General features: G+C 39.8%; 3 protein-coding genes across 5 annotated transcripts; 1 reads left to right on the top strand and 2 right to left on the bottom strand.

Annotated features, from left to right (window-relative positions):
- Positions 1 to 1,353: 1,353 nt before the first annotated feature.
- LOC115170963 (interferon a3-like) lies at positions 1,354 to 5,823 on the top strand. Of its 2 annotated transcripts, XM_029727376.1 has the most exons (6): positions 1,354 to 2,036; positions 2,210 to 2,297; positions 2,592 to 2,666; positions 2,797 to 2,946; positions 5,077 to 5,154; positions 5,486 to 5,823. In XM_029727376.1, exons 2-6 carry the CDS (start codon positions 2,211 to 2,213, stop codon positions 5,573 to 5,575), a joined length of 480 nt encoding a protein of 159 aa, XP_029583236.1. In that variant the 5' UTR covers positions 1,354 to 2,036; position 2,210; the 3' UTR covers positions 5,576 to 5,823. The 2 variants fall into 2 exon arrangements, with proteins under 2 accessions (XP_029583236.1, XP_029583235.1); XM_029727375.1 differs by lacking the exon at positions 1,354 to 2,036 and having other exon boundaries at positions 2,045 to 2,297.
- A 5,943-nt stretch (positions 5,824 to 11,766) lies between these two features.
- LOC115170964 (interferon a3-like) lies at positions 11,767 to 15,961 on the bottom strand. Of its 2 annotated transcripts, XM_029727378.1 has the most exons (6): positions 15,375 to 15,961; positions 15,114 to 15,201; positions 14,746 to 14,820; positions 14,466 to 14,615; positions 12,437 to 12,514; positions 11,767 to 12,106 (listed from the first exon to the last, which is right to left on the bottom strand). In XM_029727378.1, exons 2-6 carry the CDS (start codon positions 15,198 to 15,200, stop codon positions 12,017 to 12,019), a joined length of 480 nt encoding a protein of 159 aa, XP_029583238.1. In that variant the 5' UTR covers position 15,201; positions 15,375 to 15,961; the 3' UTR covers positions 11,767 to 12,016. The 2 variants fall into 2 exon arrangements, with proteins under 2 accessions (XP_029583238.1, XP_029583237.1); XM_029727377.1 differs by lacking the exon at positions 15,375 to 15,961 and having other exon boundaries at positions 15,114 to 15,366.
- Positions 15,962 to 18,938: 2,977 nt separating this feature from the next.
- On the bottom strand, positions 18,939 to 21,162 carry LOC115170967 (interferon a3). The gene is made up of 5 exons (XM_029727382.1): positions 20,653 to 21,162; positions 20,426 to 20,497; positions 19,848 to 20,000; positions 19,607 to 19,705; positions 18,939 to 19,489 (listed from the first exon to the last, which is right to left on the bottom strand). The coding sequence occupies exons 1-5, from the start codon at positions 20,800 to 20,802 to the stop codon at positions 19,403 to 19,405; spliced, it is 561 nt and encodes a 186-aa protein (XP_029583242.1). The 5' UTR covers positions 20,803 to 21,162; the 3' UTR covers positions 18,939 to 19,402.
- Positions 21,163 to 23,467: the final 2,305 nt, after the last annotated feature.

Below are 23,467 nucleotides of genomic sequence, written 5' to 3' on the forward strand. Positions count from 1 at the left end.
TTAAAAATGGGCACATATTTTTTCAAAATTCTCAATACTGCCCCCTATCCCCAGGATCCTATCTCGAAGGGGTCCTCAACAGGTTAAAATGGGATATAATAGTTGTATGTTTGAGAAATTTGAATTATGAAACTTTTGTTGTTTTGAATTTGCCGCCCTGCTATTTCACTGGCTGTTGAATAGTGTGTCCCGCAGCAGAGAGGTTAAATGTATTTGGCTAAGGTGTATGTAATCTTCCGACTTCAACTGTACATTGGGATGATGCAGTTTAGACATTGTTTGCTCATTGACGTCTTACACATTCTAAATTCTACACTTCTACATCCTTTATATGTCGGCTAGACATCAACATTCTATTATGATATCTTGGCGACATCTTACCAATGTGCAAACGCTCTTCAAACTACATATTCCCTAACCAATTCGATACCTCAGGCAAAAGTGTCTATGATTACTGGGGAGAAGACTCAGGGGAAACTGATTACATCACACAACTTGTATAAAACAGCTTGGAAAACCCCAAAATGCTTCCACCGCAGACGTGTCATGTGACATAAGACGTTTCAGCACCATTGACATGTATCTCTACTAGCGCTAAAACACATGAAGACGTCAGCCACTTCAGCACATTGGACGTTGCCACAAGGTCAAAGATTCAGTTGTCCTGTGTTGTGGCTGCAGCCCTGTTGCTAATGTTGTTGCCATGCCTGTAAAACTATAGGCAATAAATGTATGATATATAATGGGAAATATAGCTCTCTGAACTTTTTGAAATCACGTTTCAAGTGTCACTCTTATGATTCATCCTCATGGCTGGTCTCCAATAGAAGAAAAAAAATGTAATACATAAGGCCTACACTAAGGCTATATCAAATAAAACCAAGGCCCGTATTTATTAAGTATCTCAGAGAGTTGTGTTGCTGATATTGGATCAGTTTTGCCTCATAGATTATAATGAATGGATAGAGTGGGTCCTGATCCTAGATCACCACTCCTACTCCGAGACGCTTTATGAATAACTGCAGCAGAATAATTAGGCTACATCTGAAATTTTTGCCTACAACATGACATGTCAATATGAAACAACCTTTGACATCTTATCAAGACCCTGATGGAACAGCTGTGTTTGTACTGGGTTGGAACAAAAGCCTGCACCTCCTCCTTCTGGTCTCCAGGACTGTGCAGACAGTTTTGGTGACCACTCCCCTACAGTATATGATTTTGTATATTTGAACAGGCCTTGTACATTATGAATTAATCCCAATATAATATAGAAAAGGGCAGCAATAAACCAATGCCAAGATTTGACCTTGTATAGTCAAAAACGTGCACAACACTATGACAAACACACACACACACACACACACACACACACACACACAGCCCTGTCAAAACTATTGACACTGTAGGGAAAATATCCCTGATATCGTAGCCTATACCAAGGAACTTTTGTCACATTCTTTTTCATTTTCCCCTTGTAAAATAAACGACAAATAGAAAGTTCCAACAAATCATGTTGTCGTTGCTTGTCAACGTTGCATCACCAGCAGACAACAGTAGGGTGAAAGTTGGTTACGTCATTGTGAAAATGAAAGTTGAGAGATATGGGTAGTGAAGCGACGTCTCCCATTCACTTTTCATTTGTAGCGCAACAGCAGAAGACTACGGAACAATATTTCGGACTAACTTTGAACGAAACCCGCTAAATGAATGTCTTATATGGCTACATTTCTTAATTAAGAAGTGTGGGTTTTATTTCGACTTCGACGATTTTGTTATCAGACTTATTTTATCGGTTCACGCGAAGTTATTAGCAGTTGAAAGCAAAGCTCGCGAATAGTCTTTCCTCGCTATAGTAATAGTCTAGCCGATATCTAAATGGAATAATCTTATCTTGTGGTTCAACTATAATGTAAAGCTGATTTAAAGGAGAATGTGTATAGATTTACTGTGATTTGTTCGTCCAGGAGAAGGAGCAGGCATGGAATTCATACTGCTGCATGTGCTAGTCTGGAAAATGAAAGTTCCCTCCTCCGGTAGGTTGATCAGGGGAAATTCTCCATACAGTTTTCTCTTTCCTAATTCCACATAAAACTACTTAACACAGCCAAGATGTTCAAACTCATCTGGAAAACTAACAGCGAAACAAACTGCTATTTACAATGTATACAATGCAGAGTTGGACGTGTATTTGTCTTATTATTTGCAGTATGCAGAGCGTGTGTCATTGCTGTGACTGGATCCGACACCACTACGGTCACTTGAGCTCAGAATACCTTTCCCTGCTGGACCAGATGGTGAGTTATCAGCACACTGTAAGAGGAGACTGAATGCATGTATTAAGGACAGCAAAACAACCAACCAAGTAAAATAGTCATATGTTTCATGTTTAGCATCTGTGTTAGAAAACTGTTAACCTATATTTGAATATACATAGTAAAAGGGCACTAAGGCTATAATGGCAGCGATCAAGAGAGTATATCTACATTAGGCCTACTGTACTTGCAGTATAAGTTATACTTTATGTCAGTCTTGATTGGTCTTGAAGTATTTGACACGTGACTTAACATACTATATTGATTGTTTTCCAGGGAGGAGATATCACAAAGCAGAATGCCCCAGTCTTTTTCCCAACATCACTTTACAGACACATAGATGATGCCGAGGTAAAGACTAGAATTATGACTTATTATGTTCTGATATGCTTTGGTATGGCGGTCTTGACCCAATGTTATATTGATGCCATAACCAAAGCCTATACTGTTTCTAATCTTCTTTTTATATCTTCCTGTGTAGTTTGAGGACAAAGTCAGGTTCCTGAAAGACACCATCTATCAAATCATAAATCTGTTTGATGGGAATATGAAATCTGTCACCTGGGACAAGAAAAACCTGGACGATTTCCTCAACATTCTAGAACGCCAATTGGAGAACCTTAATTCCTGTGTAAGTAATTGGTCTATTTAAAGTATAATCCCTGTTTAGGTCAGGGCTCTCCAACCCCGTTCATGGAGAGTTATCCTCCTGTAGGTTTTCACTCCAACTCCAGTTGTAACTAACCTGATTCAGTTTATCAACCAGCTAATTAACCAGGTGTGGTAGATTAGAGTTAGAGTGAAAACCTACAGGAAGGTAGTTCTCCAGGAACAGGGTTGGAGAGCCCTGGTTTAGGAGTAGTCTACTCCACTACAAGTGGAGAAATCTACTTATAAAGTACATATAAAGTATTCAACCCCTTGACATTTTCCACATTTTGTTACGTTACAGCCTTTTTCTATAATTGATTAAATAGATTTTCCCCCTCATCAATCTACACACAATACCCCATAATGACAAAGCAAAAACCGTGTTTTAGACATTTTTGCTAAATGTATTAACAATAAAAAACTGAAATATATAAGTATTCAGACCCTTTACTCAGTACTTTGTTGAAGCACATTTGGCAGTGATTACAGCCTTGAGTCTTTTTGGGTATAACGCTACAAGCTTGGCACATCTGTATTTGGGGAGTTTCTGCCATTCTTCTCTGCAGATCCTCTCAACATCTGTCAGGTTGGATAGGGAGCGTCGCTACACTGCTATTTTCAGGTCTCTCCAGTGATGTTCGATCAGGTCAAGTCCGGGCTCTGGCTGGGCCACTCAAGGACATTCAGAGACTTGTCCCAAAGCCACTCCTGCGTTGTCTTGGCTGTATGCTTAGGGTCATTGTCCTGTTGGAATGTGAACCTTTGCTCCAGTTTGAGGTCCTGTGCGCTCTGGAGCATTTTTTCATCAAGGATGTCTCTGTACTTTGCTCCGTTCATCTTTCCCTCGATCCTGACTAGTCTCCCAGTCCCTGCCAATGAAAAACATCCCCACAACATGATGCTGCCACCACCATGCTTAACCGTAGGGATGGTGCAAGGTTTCCTCCAGATGTGATGCTTGGCATTCAGGCCAAATAGGTTTCATAAGACCAGAGACACTTGTTTCTCATGGTCTGAGAGTCCTTTAGGTGCCTTTTGGCAAACTCCAAGTGGGAAGCAATTTGTGCCTTTTACCGAGGAGTGGCTTACGTTTGGCCACTCTACCTTAAAGGCCTGATCGGTGGAGTACTGCAGAGATGGTTGTCTTTCTGGAAGGCTCTCCCATCCCCACAGAGGAAATCTGGAGCTCTGTCAGAGTGACCATCGGGTTCTTGGTCCCCTCCCTGACCAGGGCCTTTCTCCCCCGATTGCTCAGTTTAGCCAGGCGGCCAGCTCTAGGAAGAGTCTTGGTGGTTACAAATTTCTTCCATTTAAGAATGATGGAGGCCACTGTTTTCTTGGGGACCTTCAGTGCTGCAGAAATATTTTGGTACCCTTTCCCAGATCTCTGCCTCGACACAATCTTGTCTCAGAGCTCTACGGACAATTTCCTCAACTTCATGGCCTGGTTTTTGCTCTGACATGCACTGTCAACTGTAGGACCTTAAATATACAGGTTTGTGCCTTTCCAAATCATGTCCAATCAGTTGATTTTACCACAGGTGGACTCCAATCAAGGTGTAGAAACATCTCAAGGATGATCAATGAAAACAGGATGCACCTGAGGTGATTTATGAGTCTCATAGCAAAGGGTCTGAATTCATTTGTAAATAAGGTGTTTCTATTGTTGCATTGTCATTATTGGGTATTATGTGTTGATTGATGAGGATTTATTTTTCTTTAATCCATTTTAGAGTAAAGCTGTAACTTAACAAAATGTGGAAAAAGGGAAGGGGTCTGAATACTTTCCGAACGCACTGTATATGGGTTATTACAGATTTTGAGCCAGTTTGCGACATCACATAAATAATACTGCAGCACTGAGAAATGTAAATTATTGTGGATTATAATTAATGGACATTTTTTTGTATGCTTTGATACATTTTTCATTATAGCAAATCAAGTTTGATATTTTAAAGTGGAAATTACAATCTTTAGACTCCTTTTCAAACATTGAATACACATTAAGGTTCCATTTCCTGCCGTGCAGGAAAATTCTCTGAAAAAAAGTGATCAAGTGAAGATCCTACATCTGTATGATGCTAATGTTTTGTTTAATTTTGTCCAACAGGTATCACCTGCCATGAAACCTGAGAGGAGACTGAAACGCTACTTCAAGAAGTTGAATAAGAATGTTCTGAGAAAAATGGTGAGTTTGGTTTCGTATGGAAACGTGTTTAATACATGTAATCAAATGAATATAAACTAGGCTAGGCTAAACAGTAGCAGTGTTCATTTAAAAAAAAGTGGGTTTTGGGGACATATGTATCAAGCATCTCAGAGAAGTGCTGATCTAGTATCAGGTCTCCTCTGTCCTTATAGTGATCTAAAATACAAAACTGATCCTAAATCAGCACTCCTTCTCTGAGAAGCTTAATACATACGGCACCAGTCCTTTCTTTGTTGTTCAAGACAACATGGTCATTATTTCGCCAAGAAAGTTCACCCCACTAATATTTCAAATGTTCTGTGTTTTTCAGAACTACAGTGCACAGGCGTGGGAGCTCATCAGGAAAGAGACAAAACGTCATCTGCAAAGATTGGATATCCTTGCAGCACAGATGTACTGACCATCCAGACTCATTTCAGAATCTACGCCCTTACCAGTTTATAAAGCTTGAATACAATCATGTGGGACCCTGTCAGTCTATTTATTATATTTAAATCCATAAATTATTGTTTTTTATTTGTATAATTTATTATTCATATTTTGTATTTCCCTTTTGTACCTGTGTTGAACTGAACTGTATTGCCGGTCTACTATAAAAACCAATGAAAAAATAATATTGAAAATGTGAATAAAAATGTATTTTGTATTAATTGTCCAAATTTCGTTCTTGTCTGAAACCAATGAGAGTGGATTTATAATATCTTATCTAATCATCAGAGGGGATCCACATTAAACCTGTTGCTGATCAGGCACTTGATAATTTCTACTTTAAATGTATGTATGCTTGTAGTTTTGTTTCTTTATGTAACTTATTTTTAATGTGTTTTTGTACTTTGTGAGGGTTGCTGTTGTTTTTGTTTTTCCTGTTTGTTTTTGTGTGGTAATCACACTGGGGCAGTGGGCTGAAGGGGGTGGGGAGATCTGGGTGAGGAGTAGAGGATAATCTGGGGACCAGGAACATTTAGCCCCCACTTGACATTGTGGATGTTTATTTATAAAGTCTGTCCAATGTATTAAACACCTGTATGTCTTACTATGATTGGAGGAGAAATCAGAAAAAAGACATGGAAAGACAAAATGGAAAAAGAGACAAAAAACAAGCAATACCTTTAATGGATAATAGTTTAGTTCCCTGAAAGAGGCAGGGTGCTGGTGGGCAAATAATAAAAACAAATAATTTATATAGCTTAGTCATATACATATAACTTTTTAAGTGGCGTCGTGGGGATCCTCCAAATAATTCTCAATGGATTACTGAGGTCAGTAATTGTATGACATTAGACAAAGTGTGTATTAGATAGGCCAATGTGGCAGCACACAGTCCTTTCATAAGACTTGTAAATCCTGGATAGAATAGAGTTATTGTAGATATACTGTATATCCATTTGTATAATGGTATGAGGTTGTTATTTAACATCTAGAATGGTGTGTATGTGTTTTTACATTGTATGGTAAAGTACTAAGAGACCCACCTGTTTCATGCCCCACCTGTTTAGCAAGAAATATAGTTTTGTTTTTGTTGTTGTTGCCTGTTTTGCATGTCATTTTGGTATTAATACGTGTCACACATCAGTTTGCAAACAATGTTAAAAAGAATCTTCATAAAGCTGCATACAAACATGGTCTGTTGAGTAAGGCAGCCCCAAAATGCAGGTGTTTCAGCCTAGCTCAGTGCTTTCTCTGGTGGTGGGGCAGCCATCGGAGAATGCAGAGCATAGGGGTTGGTAATATTCTCTAGTTACATTTACATTACATTTAAGTCATTTAGCAGACGCTCTTATCCAGAGCGACTTACAAATTGGTGCATTCACCTTATGATATCCAGTGGAACAATAGTGCATCTAAATCTTTTAGGGGGGGGGAGGGGGGGGGTTAAGGATTACTTTATCCTATCCCAGGTATTCCTTAAAGAGGTGGGGTTTCAGGTGTCTCCGGAAGGTGGTGATTGTCTCAGTGTTCTGTCACTCATTGGGACACTCCGCAAAATCTTCGCAAAATCTACATGGAGAGCTTGAAAATTCAAGAACATTTTGAAGATAAATACACAACTCAGAGGATGCGAGGACAAAAAAATGTGAGTACTAATGTTCAATAGCGAATTGGAAATAGGAGTTGGGTTTCAGTTCAACATCTGTTCAGAATCTGTGGAATGTCACTCCTGAACTCAGAGTGACGTGTGCTACGTGTGCCACATTGTCATTGGTCTGTACATTGAGTCGGGGGCAGAAACTTGATTTTGCCATCATGACTCACATTCACAATCTACTGTCAAATCCTTTTCAAGCCTTGTCATATGAAAAGATATTATAGATAAAACGTGTAAGTGATCATCGACCATTGGACATGAACATTACACAACAAGTTGGAAACTGCAAATTCAACAATGAGCGGATTGGAAGGAATCAGTGGCTAATTTCAAATAACTAGCCTGCTATTCAGTAGACTTGTGTGTGTTCCAAGTCTGGGTTTAACCTGTTTGGGATAGGGGGCAGTATTTTCACGTCCGGATAAAAAAACGTACCCGATTTAATCTAGTTCTACTCCTGCCCAGAAACTAGAATATGCATATAATTAGTAGATTTGGATAGAAAACACTCTAAAGTTTCTAAAACTGTTTGAATGGTGTCTGTGAGTATAACAGAACTCATATGGCAGGCCAAAACCTGAGAAGATTCCATACAGGAAGTGGCCTGTCTGACAATTTGTTCTCTTTCTAGGGCATCTCTATCAAAAATACAGCATCTCTGCTGTAACGTGACATTTTCTAAGGCTTCCATTGGCTCTCAGAAGGCGCCAGAAAGTGGAATGACGTCTCTGCAGTCTCTGGGCTAAGTACAGCAGCTCTGTTTGTTAGTGGTCAGGCAGGGAACAATGACACTGGAGTGCGCATGCACGAGACGACTCCATGTTTTTCTTTCAGTCTATGAATGAATATAACGTCGCCCAGTTGGAATATTATCGCTATTTTACGAGAAAAATAGCCTAAAAATTTATTTTATACAGCGTTTGACATGCTTCGAAGTACGTTAATGGAATATTTTGACATTATTTGTCACGAAATGCGCCCGCGCGTCACCCTTCGGATAGTGACCTCAACGCACGAACAAAACATTTCAATATAACTATGGATTATTTCGAACCAAAACAAGATTTGTTGTTGAAGTAGAAGTCCTGGGAGTGCATTCTGACGAAGAACAGCAAAGGTAATCCAATTTTTCTTATAGTAATTCTGAGTTTAGTGAGCACCAAACTTGGTGGGTGTCAAATTAGCTAGCCTGTGATGGCCGAGCTATCTACTCAGAATATTGTAAAATGTGCTTTCGCTGAAAATCTATTTTAAAATCTGACACCGCGATTGCATAAAGGAGTTCTGTATCTATAATTCTTAAAATAATTGTTATGTTTTTTGTAAACGTTTATCGTGAGTAATTTAGTAAATTCACCGGAAGTTTGCGGTGGGTATGCTAGTTCTGAACATCACATGCTAATGTAAAAAGCTGTTTTTTTATATGAATATGAACTTTATTGAACAAAACATGCATGTATTGTATAACATAATGTCCTAGGAGTGTCATCTGATGAAGATCATCAAAGGTTAGTGCTGCATTTAGCTGTGGTTTTGGTTTTTGTGACATATATGCTTGCTTTGAAAATGGCTCTGTGCTAATTTTTGGCAGGGTACTCTCCTGACATAATCTAATGTTTTGCTTTCGCTGTAAAGCCTTTTTGAAATCGTACAATGTGGTTAGATTAACGAGAGTCTTGTCTTTAAGATGGTGTAAAATAGTAATATGTTTGAGAAATTGAAGTTATAGCATTTTTAAGGTATTTGTATTTCGCGCCACGCTCTACCATTTAACGTACAGGTCATGCTCCAGCAGTCGCCCAAGCACCTTGCGCACCAGGGATACATGCGGGGCGCGTGTGGCGGAATAGATCAGGATGTCATCCATATACACCACCAAACCCTGCCCGTGCAGGTCCCTGAGAATATCGTCGACACAGGATTGAAAAACGTCTGGAGCATTCTTTAACCCATACAGCATGACGAGGTACTTATAGTGGCCCGATGTGGTACTAAACGGGGTTTTCCACTCGTCTCCTCCCCGAATACGCACCAGATTGTACGCGCTCCTGAGGTCCAGTTTCGTGAAAAAACGCGCTCCGTGAAATGATTCCATCACCGTAGCGATGAGAGGTAGCGGGTAACTAAACCCCACTGTGATGGAATTTAGACCTCGATAATTAATGCACGGACACAGACCTCCCTCCTTTTTCTTCACGAAATAGAAACTCGAGGAGACGGGTGACATGGAGGGCCGAATGTACCCCTGTCTCAGAGATTCCGTGACATATGTCTCCATAGCCAGCATTTCCTCTTGTGACAATGGGTACACGTGACTCCTGGGAAGTGTAGCGTTTACCTGGAGGTTTATCGAGCAATCCCCTCGTCGATGAGGTGGATGGGGAAAGGTTGGTCCAACGACACCAGGGGAATCCCTAGCCTTAATGCGAGCCCACAATCCATAAAGTTTCCAGCTGCGCCTGAATCGACTAGCGCCTTATGCTGAATAGAGGGGGAAAACTCAGGAAAAGTTATAAGCACAAACATATGGCTAACAGGGAGCTCTGGGTGAGGCTGGTGCTTACTCACCTGGGGTGAACGAGGAGTGCTCTGCCTGCCATCCCGATTCCCAGAGGAGCTCCTCCAGCACCGGTCGGCAGTGTGTCCTCTCCGACCACACCGGGTAACAGGAGGAGCCTCCTCCTCCAGTCCCCCTCGATGCGGCCCCCACTAGCTCCATGGGGATGGGAGCCGGAGGGCCTGGAGGTGGAACCAACAGGGCCCGTTCTGGACGCCCGCGGGCAGCCAGCAGGTTGTCGAGACGAATGGACATGTCAATGAGCTCGTCTAGGGAGAGGGTCGTGTCCCGACAGGCTAGCTCCCGGCAGACATCCTCCTGGAGGCTACAACGATAGTGGTCCATCAGGGCTCTGTCGGTCCACCCCGCCCCAGGAGCCAAGGTCCGGAACTCCAGAGCAAAGTCCTGTGCGCTCCTCGTCTCCTCTGTTCACCCGCCACCGTTCACCCGCAACCCGGCCTTCTGGTGGGTGGTCGAACACGGCCCGGAAACGGCGGGTGAACTCGGGGTAGTGATCCCTCGCCGAGTCTGGGCCATACCACACTGCGTTGGCCCACAAGAGGGCACGACCCGTTAAGCAGGAGACGAGGGCGCTCACGCTCTCCTCTCCCGAGGGAGTTGGACAAACGGTAGCCAGGTACAACTCCAGCTGTAGAGGGGGCGCAGCTGCTCCTGCTGACTCCATAAGCTGGTGCGGGATTCTGTCACGAGTTACTAGGAGTGGTGGTAGAGTTAAGTGCATAGAGCAGTGGTGAAGATAAACAACCTTTATTCTTCCCGGCACAAAACGGTCAACGCCAAAACCAACGGGCGCGTAAAACAAATGACCAACCCAATACAACGGGCAAAACAGTCCGGAGAGAGAATAACAATTCGTAAGCCAGCACATCCAAAAATAAACACAACAGTAAACGTAATCCCGCACAAACCTGGGCGGGCTAAGCAGGCTTAAATAAAACACAAATCAAGAACACAATAGGGAACAGGTGCAACCAATAAGACTAAACAAACAGAAAAGGAAAAAGGGATCAGCGGTGGCTAGTAGGCTGGCGACGACGACCGCCGAGCTCCGCTCGAGCAGGCAGGGGAGCCACCTTCGGTGGGATTCGTGACAGGGGCATGAAACAGGTGGGGCTCTGAGTATTATACCACAGAGTGTAAACACGCATTCACACCATTCTAGATGTTAAATAATAACCTCATATAACCTAATACCATTATGCAAATGGATATACAGTATATCTACAATAAATCTATTCTATCCAGGCATTCCATGAAAGGACTGTGTACTGCCACATTGGCCTATATAATACACACGTTTGTCTAATGTTACACAACAATTGACTTCATTTATCCATTGAGAATTATTAGGAAGATCCCAATGATGCCACTTAAAAAGTTGTACATATATGACTAAGCTATATAAATGATTTGTTTTTATTATTTGCACTCCCTGCCTCTTTCAGGGAACTAAACTATTATCCATTAAAGGTATTGCTTGTTTTTTGTCTCTTTTTCCATTTCGTCTTTCCATGTCTTTTTTCTGATTTCTCCTCCAATCATAGTAAGACATTCAGGTGTTTAATACATTGGACAGACTTTATAAATAAACATCCACAATGTCAAGTGGGAGCTAAATGTTCCTGGTCCCCCAGATTATCCTCTACTCCTCACCCAGATCTCCCCACCCCCTTCAGCCCACTGCCCCAGTGTGATTACCACACAAAAACAAACAGGAAAAACAAAAGAACAGCAACCCTCACAAAGTACAAAAACACATTAAAAATAAGTTACATAAAGAAACAAAACTACAAGCTTTCATCAACTTAAAGTAGAAATGATCATGTGACTGATCAGCAACAGGTTTAATGTGGATCCCCTCTGATGGTTAGATAAGATATTATAAATCCACTCTCATTGGTTTCAGACAAGAACGAAATTTGGACAATTAATACAAAATACATTTTTATTCACATTTTCAATATTATTTTTTCACTGGTTATTCAAGTAGACCAGCAATACAGTTCAGTTCATCACAGGTACAAAAGGGAAATACAAAATATAAATAATAAATTATACAAATAAAAAACAATAATTTATGGATTTAAATATAATAAATAGACTGACAGGGTCCCACATGATTGTATTCAAGCTTTATAAACTGGTAAGGGCGTAGATTCTGAAATGAGTCTGGATGGTCAGTACATCTGTGCTGCAAGGATATCCAATCTTTGCAGATGACGTTTTGTCTCTTTCCTGATGAGCTCCCACGCCTGTGCACTGTAGTTCTGAAAAACACAGAACATTTGCAATATTAGTGGGGTGAACGTTCTTGGCAAAATAATGACCATATTGTCTTGAACATGAAAGTAGGACTGGTGCCAAATGTATTAAGCTTCTCAGAGTAGGAGTGCTGATTTAGGATCAGTTTTGTCTTTTAGATCACTATAAAAACAGAGGAGACCTGATACTAGATCAGCACTTCTCTGAGATGCTTGATACATATGTCCCCAAAACCCACTTTTTTTTAAATGAACACTGCTACTGTTTAGCCTAGCCTAGTTTATATTCATTTGATTACATGTATTAAACACGTTTCCATACGAAACCAAACTCACCATTTTTCTCAGAACATTCTTATTCAACTTCTTGAAGTAGCGTTTCAGTCTCCTCTCAGGTTTCATGGCAGGTGATACCTGTTGGACAAAATTAAACAAAACATTAGCATCATACAGATGTAGGATCTTCATTTGATCTCTTTTTTTCTGAGAATTTCCTGCATGGCAGGAAATGGAAACTTAATGTGTATTCAACGTTCTAAATAGATTCTAAAGATTGTAATTTCCACTTTAAAATATCAAACTTGATTTGCCATAATGAAAAATGCATCTAAGCATACAAAAAAGAGCAATAATTATAATCCACAATAATTTACATTTCTCATTGCTGCAGTGTTATTTATGTGACGTCGCAAACTGGCTCAAAATCTGTAATAACCCATATACAGTGCGTTCAGAAAGTATTGGGACGCCTTCCCTTATTCCAAATTTTAAGTTACAGCTTTATTGTAAAATGGATTAAAGAGTAAAAAATCCTCATCAATCTACACACAATACCCAATAACGACAACGCAAAAACAGAAATACCTTATTTACATATGAATTCAGACCCTTTGCTATGAGACTCAAAATTCATCTCAGGTGCATCCTGTTTCCATTGATCAGTTGACAGTGCATGTCAGAGCAAAAACCAGGCCATGAAGTTGAGGAAATCGTCCGTAGAGCTCCGAGACAAGATTGTGTCGAGATACAGATTTGGGAAAGGGCACTTTGTAACCACCAAGACTCTTACTAGAGCTGGCCGCCCGGCCAAACTGAGCAATTAGGGGAGAAGGGCCTTGGTCAGGGAGGTGACCAAGAACCCGATGGTCACTCTGACAGAGCTCCAGATTTCCTCTGTGGGGATGGGAGACCCTTCCAGAAAGACAACCATCTCTGCAGTACTCCACCGATCAGGCCTTTAAGGTAAACTGGCAAAACGTAAGCCACTCCTCTGTAAAAGGCACATTGCAGCCCACTTGGAGTTTGCAAAAATGCACATAAAGGACTCTCAGACCATGAGAAACAAGCGTCTCTGGCCTTATGAAACCTATTTGGCCTGAATGCCAAGCATCACATCTGGAGGAAACCTTGCACCATCCCTACGGTTAAGCATGGTGGTGGCAGCATAATGTTGTGGGGATGTTTTTCATTGGCAGGGACTGGGAGACTAGTCAGGATCGAGGGAAAGATGAACGGAGCAAAGTACAGAGACATCCTTGATGAAAGACTGCTTCAGAGCACACAGGACCTCAAACTGGAGCGAAGGTTCACATTCCAACAAGACAATGACCCTAAGCATACAGCCAAGACAACGCAGGAGTGGCTTTGGGACAAGTCTCTGAATGTCCTTGAGTGGCCCAGCCAGAGCCCGGACTTGACCTGATCGAACATCACTGGAGAGACCTGAAAATAGCAGTGTAGCGACGCTCCCTATCCAACCTGACAGATGTTTAGAGGATCTGCAGAGATGAATGGCAGAAACTCCCCAAATACAGATGTGCCAAGCTTGTAGCATGATACCCAAGATGACTCAAGGCTGTAATCACTGCCAAATGTGCTTCAACAAAGTACTGAGTAAAGGGTCTGAATACTTATATATTTCTGTTTTTGTATTGTTAATACATTTAGCAAAAATGTCTAAAACACGGTTTTTACTTTGTCATTATGGGGAATTGTGTGTAGATTGATAAGGGGGAAAATCTATTCAATCAATTATAGAAAAAGGCTGTGACGTAGCAAAATGTGGAAAATGTCAAGGGGTTGAATACTTTATATGTACTTTATAAGTAGATTTCTCCACTTGTAGTGGAGTAGGCTACTGCTAAACCAGGGCTCTCCAACCCTGTTCCTGGAGAACTACCTTCCTGTAGGTTTTCACTCTAACTCTAATCTACCACACCTGATTAATTAGCTGGTTGATAAACTGTATCAGGTTAGTTATAACTGGAGTTGGAGTGAAAACCTACAGGAGGATAACTCTCCATGAACAGGGTTGGAGAGCCCTGACCTAAACAGGGATTATACTTTAAATAGACCCATTACTTACACAGGAATTAAGGTTCTCCAATTGGCGTTCTAGAATGTTGAGGAAATCGTCCAGGTTTTTCTTGTCCCAGGTGACAGATTTCATATTCCCATCAAACAGTTTTGTGATTTGATAGATGGTCTCTTTCAGGAACCTGACTTTGTCCTCAAACTACACAGGAAGATATAAAAAGAAGATTAGAAACAGTATAGGCTTTGGTTATGGCATCAATATAACATTGGGTCAAGACCGCCATACCAAAGCATATCAGAACATGATAAGTCATAATTCTAGTCTTTACCTCAGCATCATCTATGTGTCTGTAAAGTGATGTTGGGAAAAAGACTGGGGAATCCTGCTTTGTGATATCTCCTCCCTGGAAAACAATCAATATAGTATGTTAAGTCACGTGTCAAATACTTTAAGACCAATCAAGACAGACATAAAGTATAACTTATACTGCAAGTACAGTAGGCCTTATGTAGATTTCTCTCTTGATCGCTGTCATTATAGCCTTAGCGCCATTTTACTATGTATATTCAAATATAGGTTAACAGTTTTCTAACACAGATGCTAAACATGAAACATATGACTATTTTACTTGGTTGGTTGTTTTGCTGTCCTTAATACATGCATTCAGTCTCCTCTTACAGTGTGCTGATAACTCACCATCTGGTCCAGCAGGGAAAGGTATTCTGAGCTCAAGTGACCGTAGTGGTGTCGGATCCAGTCACAGCAATGACACACGCTCTGCATACTGCAAATAATAAGACAAATACACGTCCAACTCTGCATTGTATACATTGTAAAAAGCAGTTTGTTTCGCTGTTAGTTTTCCAGATGAGTTTGAACATCTTGGCTGTGTTAAGTAGTTTTATGTGGAATTAGGAAAGAGAAAACTGTATGGAGAATTTCCCCTGATCAACCTACCGGAGGAGGGAACTTTCATTTTCCAGACTAGCACATGCAGCAGTATGAATTCCATGCCTGCTCCTTCTCCTGGACGAACAAATCACAGTAAATCTATACACATTCTCCTTTAAATCAGCTTTACATTATAGTTGAACCACAAGATAAGATTATTCCATGTAGATATCGGCTAGACTATTACTATAGCGAGGAAAGACTAATCGCGAGCTTTGCTTTCAACTGCAAATAACTTCGCGTGAACCGATAAAATAAGTCTGATAACAAAATCGTCGAAGTCGAAATAAAACCCACACTTCTTAATTAAGAAATGTAGCCATATAAGACATTCATTTAGCGGGTTTCGTTCAAAGTTAGTCCGAAATATTGTTCCGTAGTCTTCTGCTGTTGCGCTACAAATGAAAAGTGAATGGGAGACGTCGCTTCACTAACCATATCTCTCAACTTTCATTTTCACAATGACGTAACCAACTTTCACCCTACTGTTGTCTGCTGGTGATGCAACGTTGACAAGCAACGACAACATGATTTGTTGGAACTTTCTATTTGTCGTTTATTTTACAAGGGGAAAATGAAAAAGAATGTGACAAAATTCCTTGGTATAGGCTACGATATCAGGGATATTTTCCCTACAGAGGCAATAGTTTTGACAGGGCTCTGTGTGTGTGTGTGTTTGTGTGTGTGTGTGTGTGTGTGTGTGTGTGTGTGTGTGTGTGTGTTTTGCACGTTTTTGACTATACAAGGTCAAATCTTGGCATTGGTTCATTTCTCCCTTTTTGTATATAATATTGGGATTAATTCATAATATACAAAGCCTGTTCAACTGTAAATATCGTATAGTGTAGAGAAGTGGTCACCAAAACTGTCTGCACAGTCCTGGAGACCAGAAGGAGATGGTGCATGCTTTTGTTCCAACCCAGTTCGAACACACCTGTTCCATCAGGGTCTTGATAAGACGTCATGGGTGGTTTCATATTGAAATGTCATGTTATAAGCTAAAATGTCAGATGTAGCCTAATTTTTCTGCTGCATTTATACACTCCAACTCTCTGAGATGCTTTATAAATACGGGCCTTGGTGTTATTCGATATAGCCTTAATAGGACCAGCAGTGAGGAATCATAATAGTGACACTTGAAACGTGATTCCAAAGAGTCAGAGAGCTATATTTCCCATCACATATATCATACATTTATTGCCTATAGTTTTACAGGCGTGGCAACAACATTAGCAACAGGGCTGCGGCCACAACACAGGACAACTGATAGAATCTTTGACCTTGTGGCAACGTCCAATGTGTTGAAGTGACTGACGTCTTCATGCGTTTTAGCGCTAGTAGTGATACATGTCAATGGTGCTGAAAAGTCTTATGTCACATGACACGTCTGCGGTGGACGCATTTTGGGGTTTTACCAGCTGTTTTACACAAGTTGTGTGATGTCATCTCCCCAGTAATAATAGACTCCTTTGGCCGACCTATCGAATTGTGAATATGTAGTTTGGAGAGTGTTTGCATATTGGGAAGACGTCTCCGAGACATCATGATAGAATGTTTATGTCTAGCCGACATATCAACGATGTAGAACTGTAGAATTTAGAATGTGTAAAACGTCAATGAGCAAACAATGTCTAAACTACATCATCCCAATGTATACAGGATACATCGTGCCTACCTACTGAGCACGGTGCTGTCTGGACCGGCCTTCTTTATTTGGTCCGATTTTTGGTTTGTTTCTTACTTTCATTGTCCATGGATAAATTTGGACAGCACAGTACAGTAGAGAACAACAGAGTACAATTCATTACAGTGGAGTGTACAGTAGAGTACTTTACAGTGGAGTGTACAGTACAGTACAATACAGAAGAGTACAGTAGAGTATAGTTCATTACAGTACAGTGTACAGTACAGTACAGTAAAGTAAACTAACGTACAGTAGAGTACAGCATGGTAGAGTGTAGCCTACCTTACACTAATTTACTAAACTGTACTGTACTCTACTGAATTGAACTATACTGTACTGTACTGAATTAATATCTACTGTACTGTACTATCCTATACTTTATTGTACTCTACTGTGCTCTATTGTATTGAACTGTGCCATAACATATGCTACGTTACAGCTTTATTCTAAAATAGTTTTTTTTAAGAATCTTCTTCAATCTTGAAACAATACCCCATAATGACAAAGCATGGTTTTCAGAAATGTTTGCAAGTTTATAAAAAATAATAATTCTAACCACATACTGTCCATAATGTAAATACATCCCATCACACACACACACAAGTAGTGTTTTCTTTGCAGCATTTCGACTGTGAAGGACTGATTCAGGCTGTCTTCCCTGAACACTTGATGTTGAGATGTGTCTGTTACTTGAACTCTATTAAGCATTTATTTGGGCTGCAATTTCTGAGGCTGGTAACTCTAATGAACTTATCCTCTGCAGCAGATGTAACTCTGGGTCTTCCTTTCCTGTGGCTGTCCTCATGAGAGCCAGTTTCATCATTGCGCTTGATGGTTTTCGCAACTGCACTTGAAGAAACATTCAAAGTTCTAGAAATTTCCCGCATTGACTGACATTTATGTCTTAAAGTAATATGGGACTGTCATTTCTCTTTGCTTATTTGAGCTGTTCCTGCCAGAAATATGGACTTGGTATTTTAGCAAATAGTGCTATCTTCTGTATACTACCCCTACCTTGTCACAACACAACTGATTGGCTAAAACGCATTAAGAAGGAAAGAAATTCTACAAATGAACTTTTAACAAGGCACACCTGTTAATTGAAATGCATTCCAGGTGACTACCTCCTGAAGCTGGTTCAGAGAATGCCAAGAGTGTGCAAATACTTTGAAGAATCTCAAATTTAACATATATTTTGATTTGTTTAACACTTTTTTGGTTACTACATGCTTTAATATGTGTTATTTCATAGTGTTGATGTCTTCACTATTATTCTACATTGTGGAAAATAGTAAAAAATAAAGAAAAACCCTGAGATGTGTCCAAACTTTTGACTGGTTGTCACGATCTTCGTTGTGTTGAGGAAAGGAGGACCAAAATGCAGCGGGATTGTGGACACTCATGTTTATTGAAGAAAACATGTAAAGCATCCACTTGAACAAAAAAAACAATAAACAATACTTACAACGGTAACAGTTTTGCAGACTATCCAAAAACGCAGTGCAAAATCAATCTCCCACAAAAGACAAACAAAAACACACCCTCATATATGGGACTCTCAATCAAAGGCAAATAGACAACACCTGCCTTCAATTGAGAGTCCCAACCCCAATGAACCCAAACATAGAAACAGACACACTAGACTCAACATAGAATACATGAAAATCAAACAGTGCCCAACAACCCCGGAATACCTAAATCAACTGCCCCAAACACACCACCCCTAACCACATAAAACAAATACCCTCTGCCACGTCCTGACCAAACTACAATACCAATTAACCCTTATACTGGCCAGGACGTGACACTGGTACTGTATATATGTACACTCTGGACTACGACATATTTCTATGTTTCTTATGTCCATTCTTTTACTTTTAGATTTGTGTGTATTGTTGTGTATTGTCAGATATTACTGCAGTGGTAGAGCTAGAACTACAAGTATATCGCTACACCCGTTAAAACATCTGCTAAATGTGAGTATGCCATAAAATAAAATGTATTTGGTTAACAAAGATTACAGCTGTAGAGGACACATTTATTTAATGAAAATACACTTCATTATTACAATAACAAACATTTCCTATCATGTTGCAATAATAAATATAGTATGCAATGGCCTTCATGAATACAAAACAAAATGCACGGAAACAATGATACATTAGGCTATGTATAGCCTAAGTCAATCACATAATTATTCAGTATAAAGAATTATTTACTCCACAGAGTTGTGAATACATTACTACACAATAAATAAATGCATAAAAAAACAAATCACTAAACATGTAAATAAATAGTTGAATAAATACATACATAAATAAACAATATGTACACAACACACACATAACGCTCATTGGCTACTTAATGTTGTGTCTAGTCTTTGTAGGTGTGCCAGCACCACTGTCCTGATGTCTTCCCAGCCGCTTGCGCTGTATTCCTGCATAAATGAAATACACTTGTTAAGATTTGAGAATAGACACATGTTGTATCATCACATAAATACATCCAGATTTGGTGAATATACTCTCTTTGTAAGATAAATGGATCAACCTACCTCGCGTTTCAAGTAATTTTTCAGGAACTTGAAGTGAAGGCTCATCTTTTTGTTCACTCTTTTGACAGATTTTGATAGTCTAGTTTTCATAGACTTTACCTGTTAGAACAAAATACAAATACTTCATTTAATATTATGATTTGTTTAACATGTAACCACTTATATTATAATCTAGTAGGATAGTATAATGTTTTTCCTTTTTGCATTAATGTTTAAGAGGTGAAAATGACAAATGACATACGCATTGGTCCAGCTCCGAGGTCTGTCGATAGAGGTCATTCATAAACTTGTCAACTCCTTTCTGGTCCCAGGCGGTGGACTCATATTTACCACTGCTGTACAATTTCTTTATAGCGTTCAGAGTATGCGAAATGAAGGCCATCTGTTCCTCAGCCTAGTAGAAGAGTGAATTGTATTAGTATATGCCTTGTGAATTGATGGCAAATATCAGAAAATGTGAGCAAATTGTATATTCGTTATAACCTAATTATATACAGTGCATTCGGGAAGTGTTCAGAATCCTTCACTATCTGCACATTTTGTTACGTTACAGCCTCATTTTGAAATTGAATAAATATGATTTCTCTCATCAATCTACACACAATAACCCATAATGACCAAGCCAAAACATGTTATTCGACATTTTGGCTAACTTATTAAAAGCAAAAGACTGTTTTTGCCATTTTAGAAATGATCTGTAACGTAACAAAATGTGGAAAAGGTGAAAGGGTCTGAATACTTTCCGAATTCATTGTTTATTCCAATCTCAGAAAGAAAGGTTATGGATAGAACAAAACACTTTTTATGCATATTTCTTACCTTGAAATTATTGACTTGTCTGTATTGTTTGTCAGGGAAAGTGATCTGAGGATCTCGAGAGACTTCATGACCCTGAGATGCCAAAAAATGTAAACAAAAATTGCATTATTATTACTGTACCAAAAGGAGTCAGGTAATTTAAATGAAACATTGCAGCTCATGAAATGTTGAAAAGATGACAAGAGCTCAATGACCAGGAAGTGAATAAACACGACCCTATATCCTACCATTTTCTGAAGCATCGTTATGGTGTTGTTGCTGAACACTTGGAACATGCTCGGAGACCGAGGCAGTGTCCTCATCCACGTGCATCCGATGGTTTTATTCCAGGTGCAAATCGTCATGACCAAGCACATCCAAAAGCTGATTGAACCCATTTTAGCGTAGATAAACTGTAGTTCTCGTTCTGTCCGCAATCAACGTTAATGCCCTTCCGAAAGATAGCCTACTTCGTCTAATTCCGACAAAAGTAAGTCTTCCGCAACGGATAAAGAGATAACGTGTTCTTCCTGACTGATCAATTTCTAGAATACACAAGTTCTGCCATGCTCCAACCTGTGTCGATCCTTTATACAAAGAGTCTGCAAGGTATTCCAAAAGTGAAAGGTGGAAGTTCCCTTACACTTTCATACCTGAGTGTTGTTTTACGTCTGGAGAAAATGCAGGGAAAGGACAGGTGTATCGCTCGAAGTGTGAATGTGAATCCATCGGACTATGGCCTAAATAAATATCACCATATAGAAACATTATAGTTTGGCCTTTCACTTCGAAAACCACAGTATTTCATGTTTGAAAACGCAACACCTTTTCATTTGCACACAGCAACTTTGGTGTCAACTACGTTGTAACCACCTGCTTAAAGGGTATTGTGGTTTGTGGACCTCAACTGCTTATGTAAAGATACAGATCAACCTTGTATGGGTTGTATGAATTACACACTCAACATGACTTTATAACGTTTTAGAAACAGGTTTGGGTGGTCTGAAATATTTTGGTAGACACCCTTCTATATGCTCCCGGATTTCAGAATAAGACACGGGTATCCTATGAAGTGCACAGACAGTATAGACCTTGGGAATACTGCTTCAATTGGAGCCTATATTGCGGGGGCTTTTGAATCTGGGCCTATAGGCATGTGTGCGTAAAATAGGTCTTTCACGTAGATCATCTGTCAAAGTATTCAATTTTCTTGTCTTTAATGGACTTGTAAATACATCTTTTATTTATTCATCCAGTTATGTAAGTTAATGGGACCTCTGCAACTATTACCTTTCCTCTCCAGAGACTGAAGAGTAGAGGCTTGGTTTGAAGAGCGATTGGTATACTCCATTGAACTAATATTCAAATTATTATAATAATGATGTTGCATAATATCCAGTATATACTTTATATTATTAATAACTATACGAATAAACAATATTTTACAGTGATATGATGCCACAGTCATATGATTTACTGTCTAAAAGTGTATTCTAAAGGCGTTTATTGTTTTTCATTGGAGATTACGTTGCTATGGAATTATGCTAACATTTCATGGAGAAATTCGTCTTCATTCATCGGTTGATTCACGTCACACATTTTTACAAAATTGCTAGCACAATTCTAACAAATATAAGCTGTGTGTGTGTGTGTGTTTATTCAAATATTATACACACTCTTAGAAAAGGGTTCTATATTGAACCTTCAGGGGTGCCATATATGAAACAATCAATAGAACCCTTTTTGGTTCTATCTAGAACCTTTTTTCCTAAGAGTGCGTGGTAATTTGCGGCAACATGGAGGAATAACATAAACACATATGAGTGTCATAATTAATATATTTAACAAAATTACTTATAAAACATGTTTTAATAAACTTTTATGCAAAATGTACCTACAATATGCTACCATGACACGTGTTTTCTTGGCATTTTTTTATTTCTTCTGAAAATGTCTCAGGATGCCGTCTATTTCAACTTTCAAGGCCTCCCGTGCGCACTAACTGATTTTTCTTTAGACAGGCACAGATCAGGTGAGGTTAATAAATAATCCCTAACTCCTTAATATTTTGAGTATGGTCAAGTATGGTAATTCATCTCTGGATGGTGTATAATAGCAACCAGACGCTGCAAATATATCGCCATCCTTCCTAAATGAGCTGTGGGAGTGAATGGAAACTCAGGAATGTCACTCTGAGGCTAAAGATGATTTTAAAATAGCTACAGTGTGTATTGGCTGAGCTGATAGAAAACTCTGCATGGATCAACACCATTGCATTCACTCCACATTACAGGCCTGAATGACAAAGGGAAAAGATGTAAACCTATTCAAAAATAACTCATTCTAAAACATCCATTCGGGTTGCAACATGGCTGTTAAGTAATATTGCAAGACAACATGACAAATTAATTAACTTTTGTGCCTAAATAAATTTCCCTCATTAAAATGCAAATCATTTTATAACATTTTTTGTTGTTATTCTGTCTCTCACTGTTCAAATAAACCTACCATTAAAATTAAAGACTGATCATTTCTTTGTAAGTGGGCAAACGTACAAAATCAGCAGGGGATCAAATACTTTTTTCCCCCACTTTAAGTCCCGCTATGCCCTCAGACGAACCATCATACAAGCAAAGCGTCAATACAGGATTAAGATTGAATCCTACTACACCGGCTCTGACGCTCGTCGGATGTGGCAGGGCTTGAAAACTATTACGGACAACAAAGGGAAACCCAGACCCGAGATGCCCGGTGACGAACTAAATGCCTTTTATGCTCGCTTCGAGGCAAGCAACACCGAAGCATGTACTAGAGCACCAGCTGTTCTGGATGACTGTGTGATAATGCTCTCGGTAGCCGATGTGAGCAAGACCTTTAAACAGGTCAACATTCACAAAGCCGCGGGGCCAGACGGATTACCAGGACAGGTACTCAAAGCATGCGCGGAACAACTGGTAAGTGTCTTCAATGACATTTTCAACCTCTCCCTGACCGAGTGTGTAATAGCTACATGTTTCAAGCAGATCACCATAGTCCCTGTGCCCAAGGAAGCGAAGGTAACCT

This window comes from Salmo trutta, chromosome 32 (genome assembly GCF_901001165.1).
Source record: "Salmo trutta chromosome 32, fSalTru1.1, whole genome shotgun sequence".
NCBI classification, from domain to species: domain Eukaryota; kingdom Metazoa; phylum Chordata; class Actinopteri; order Salmoniformes; family Salmonidae; genus Salmo; species Salmo trutta.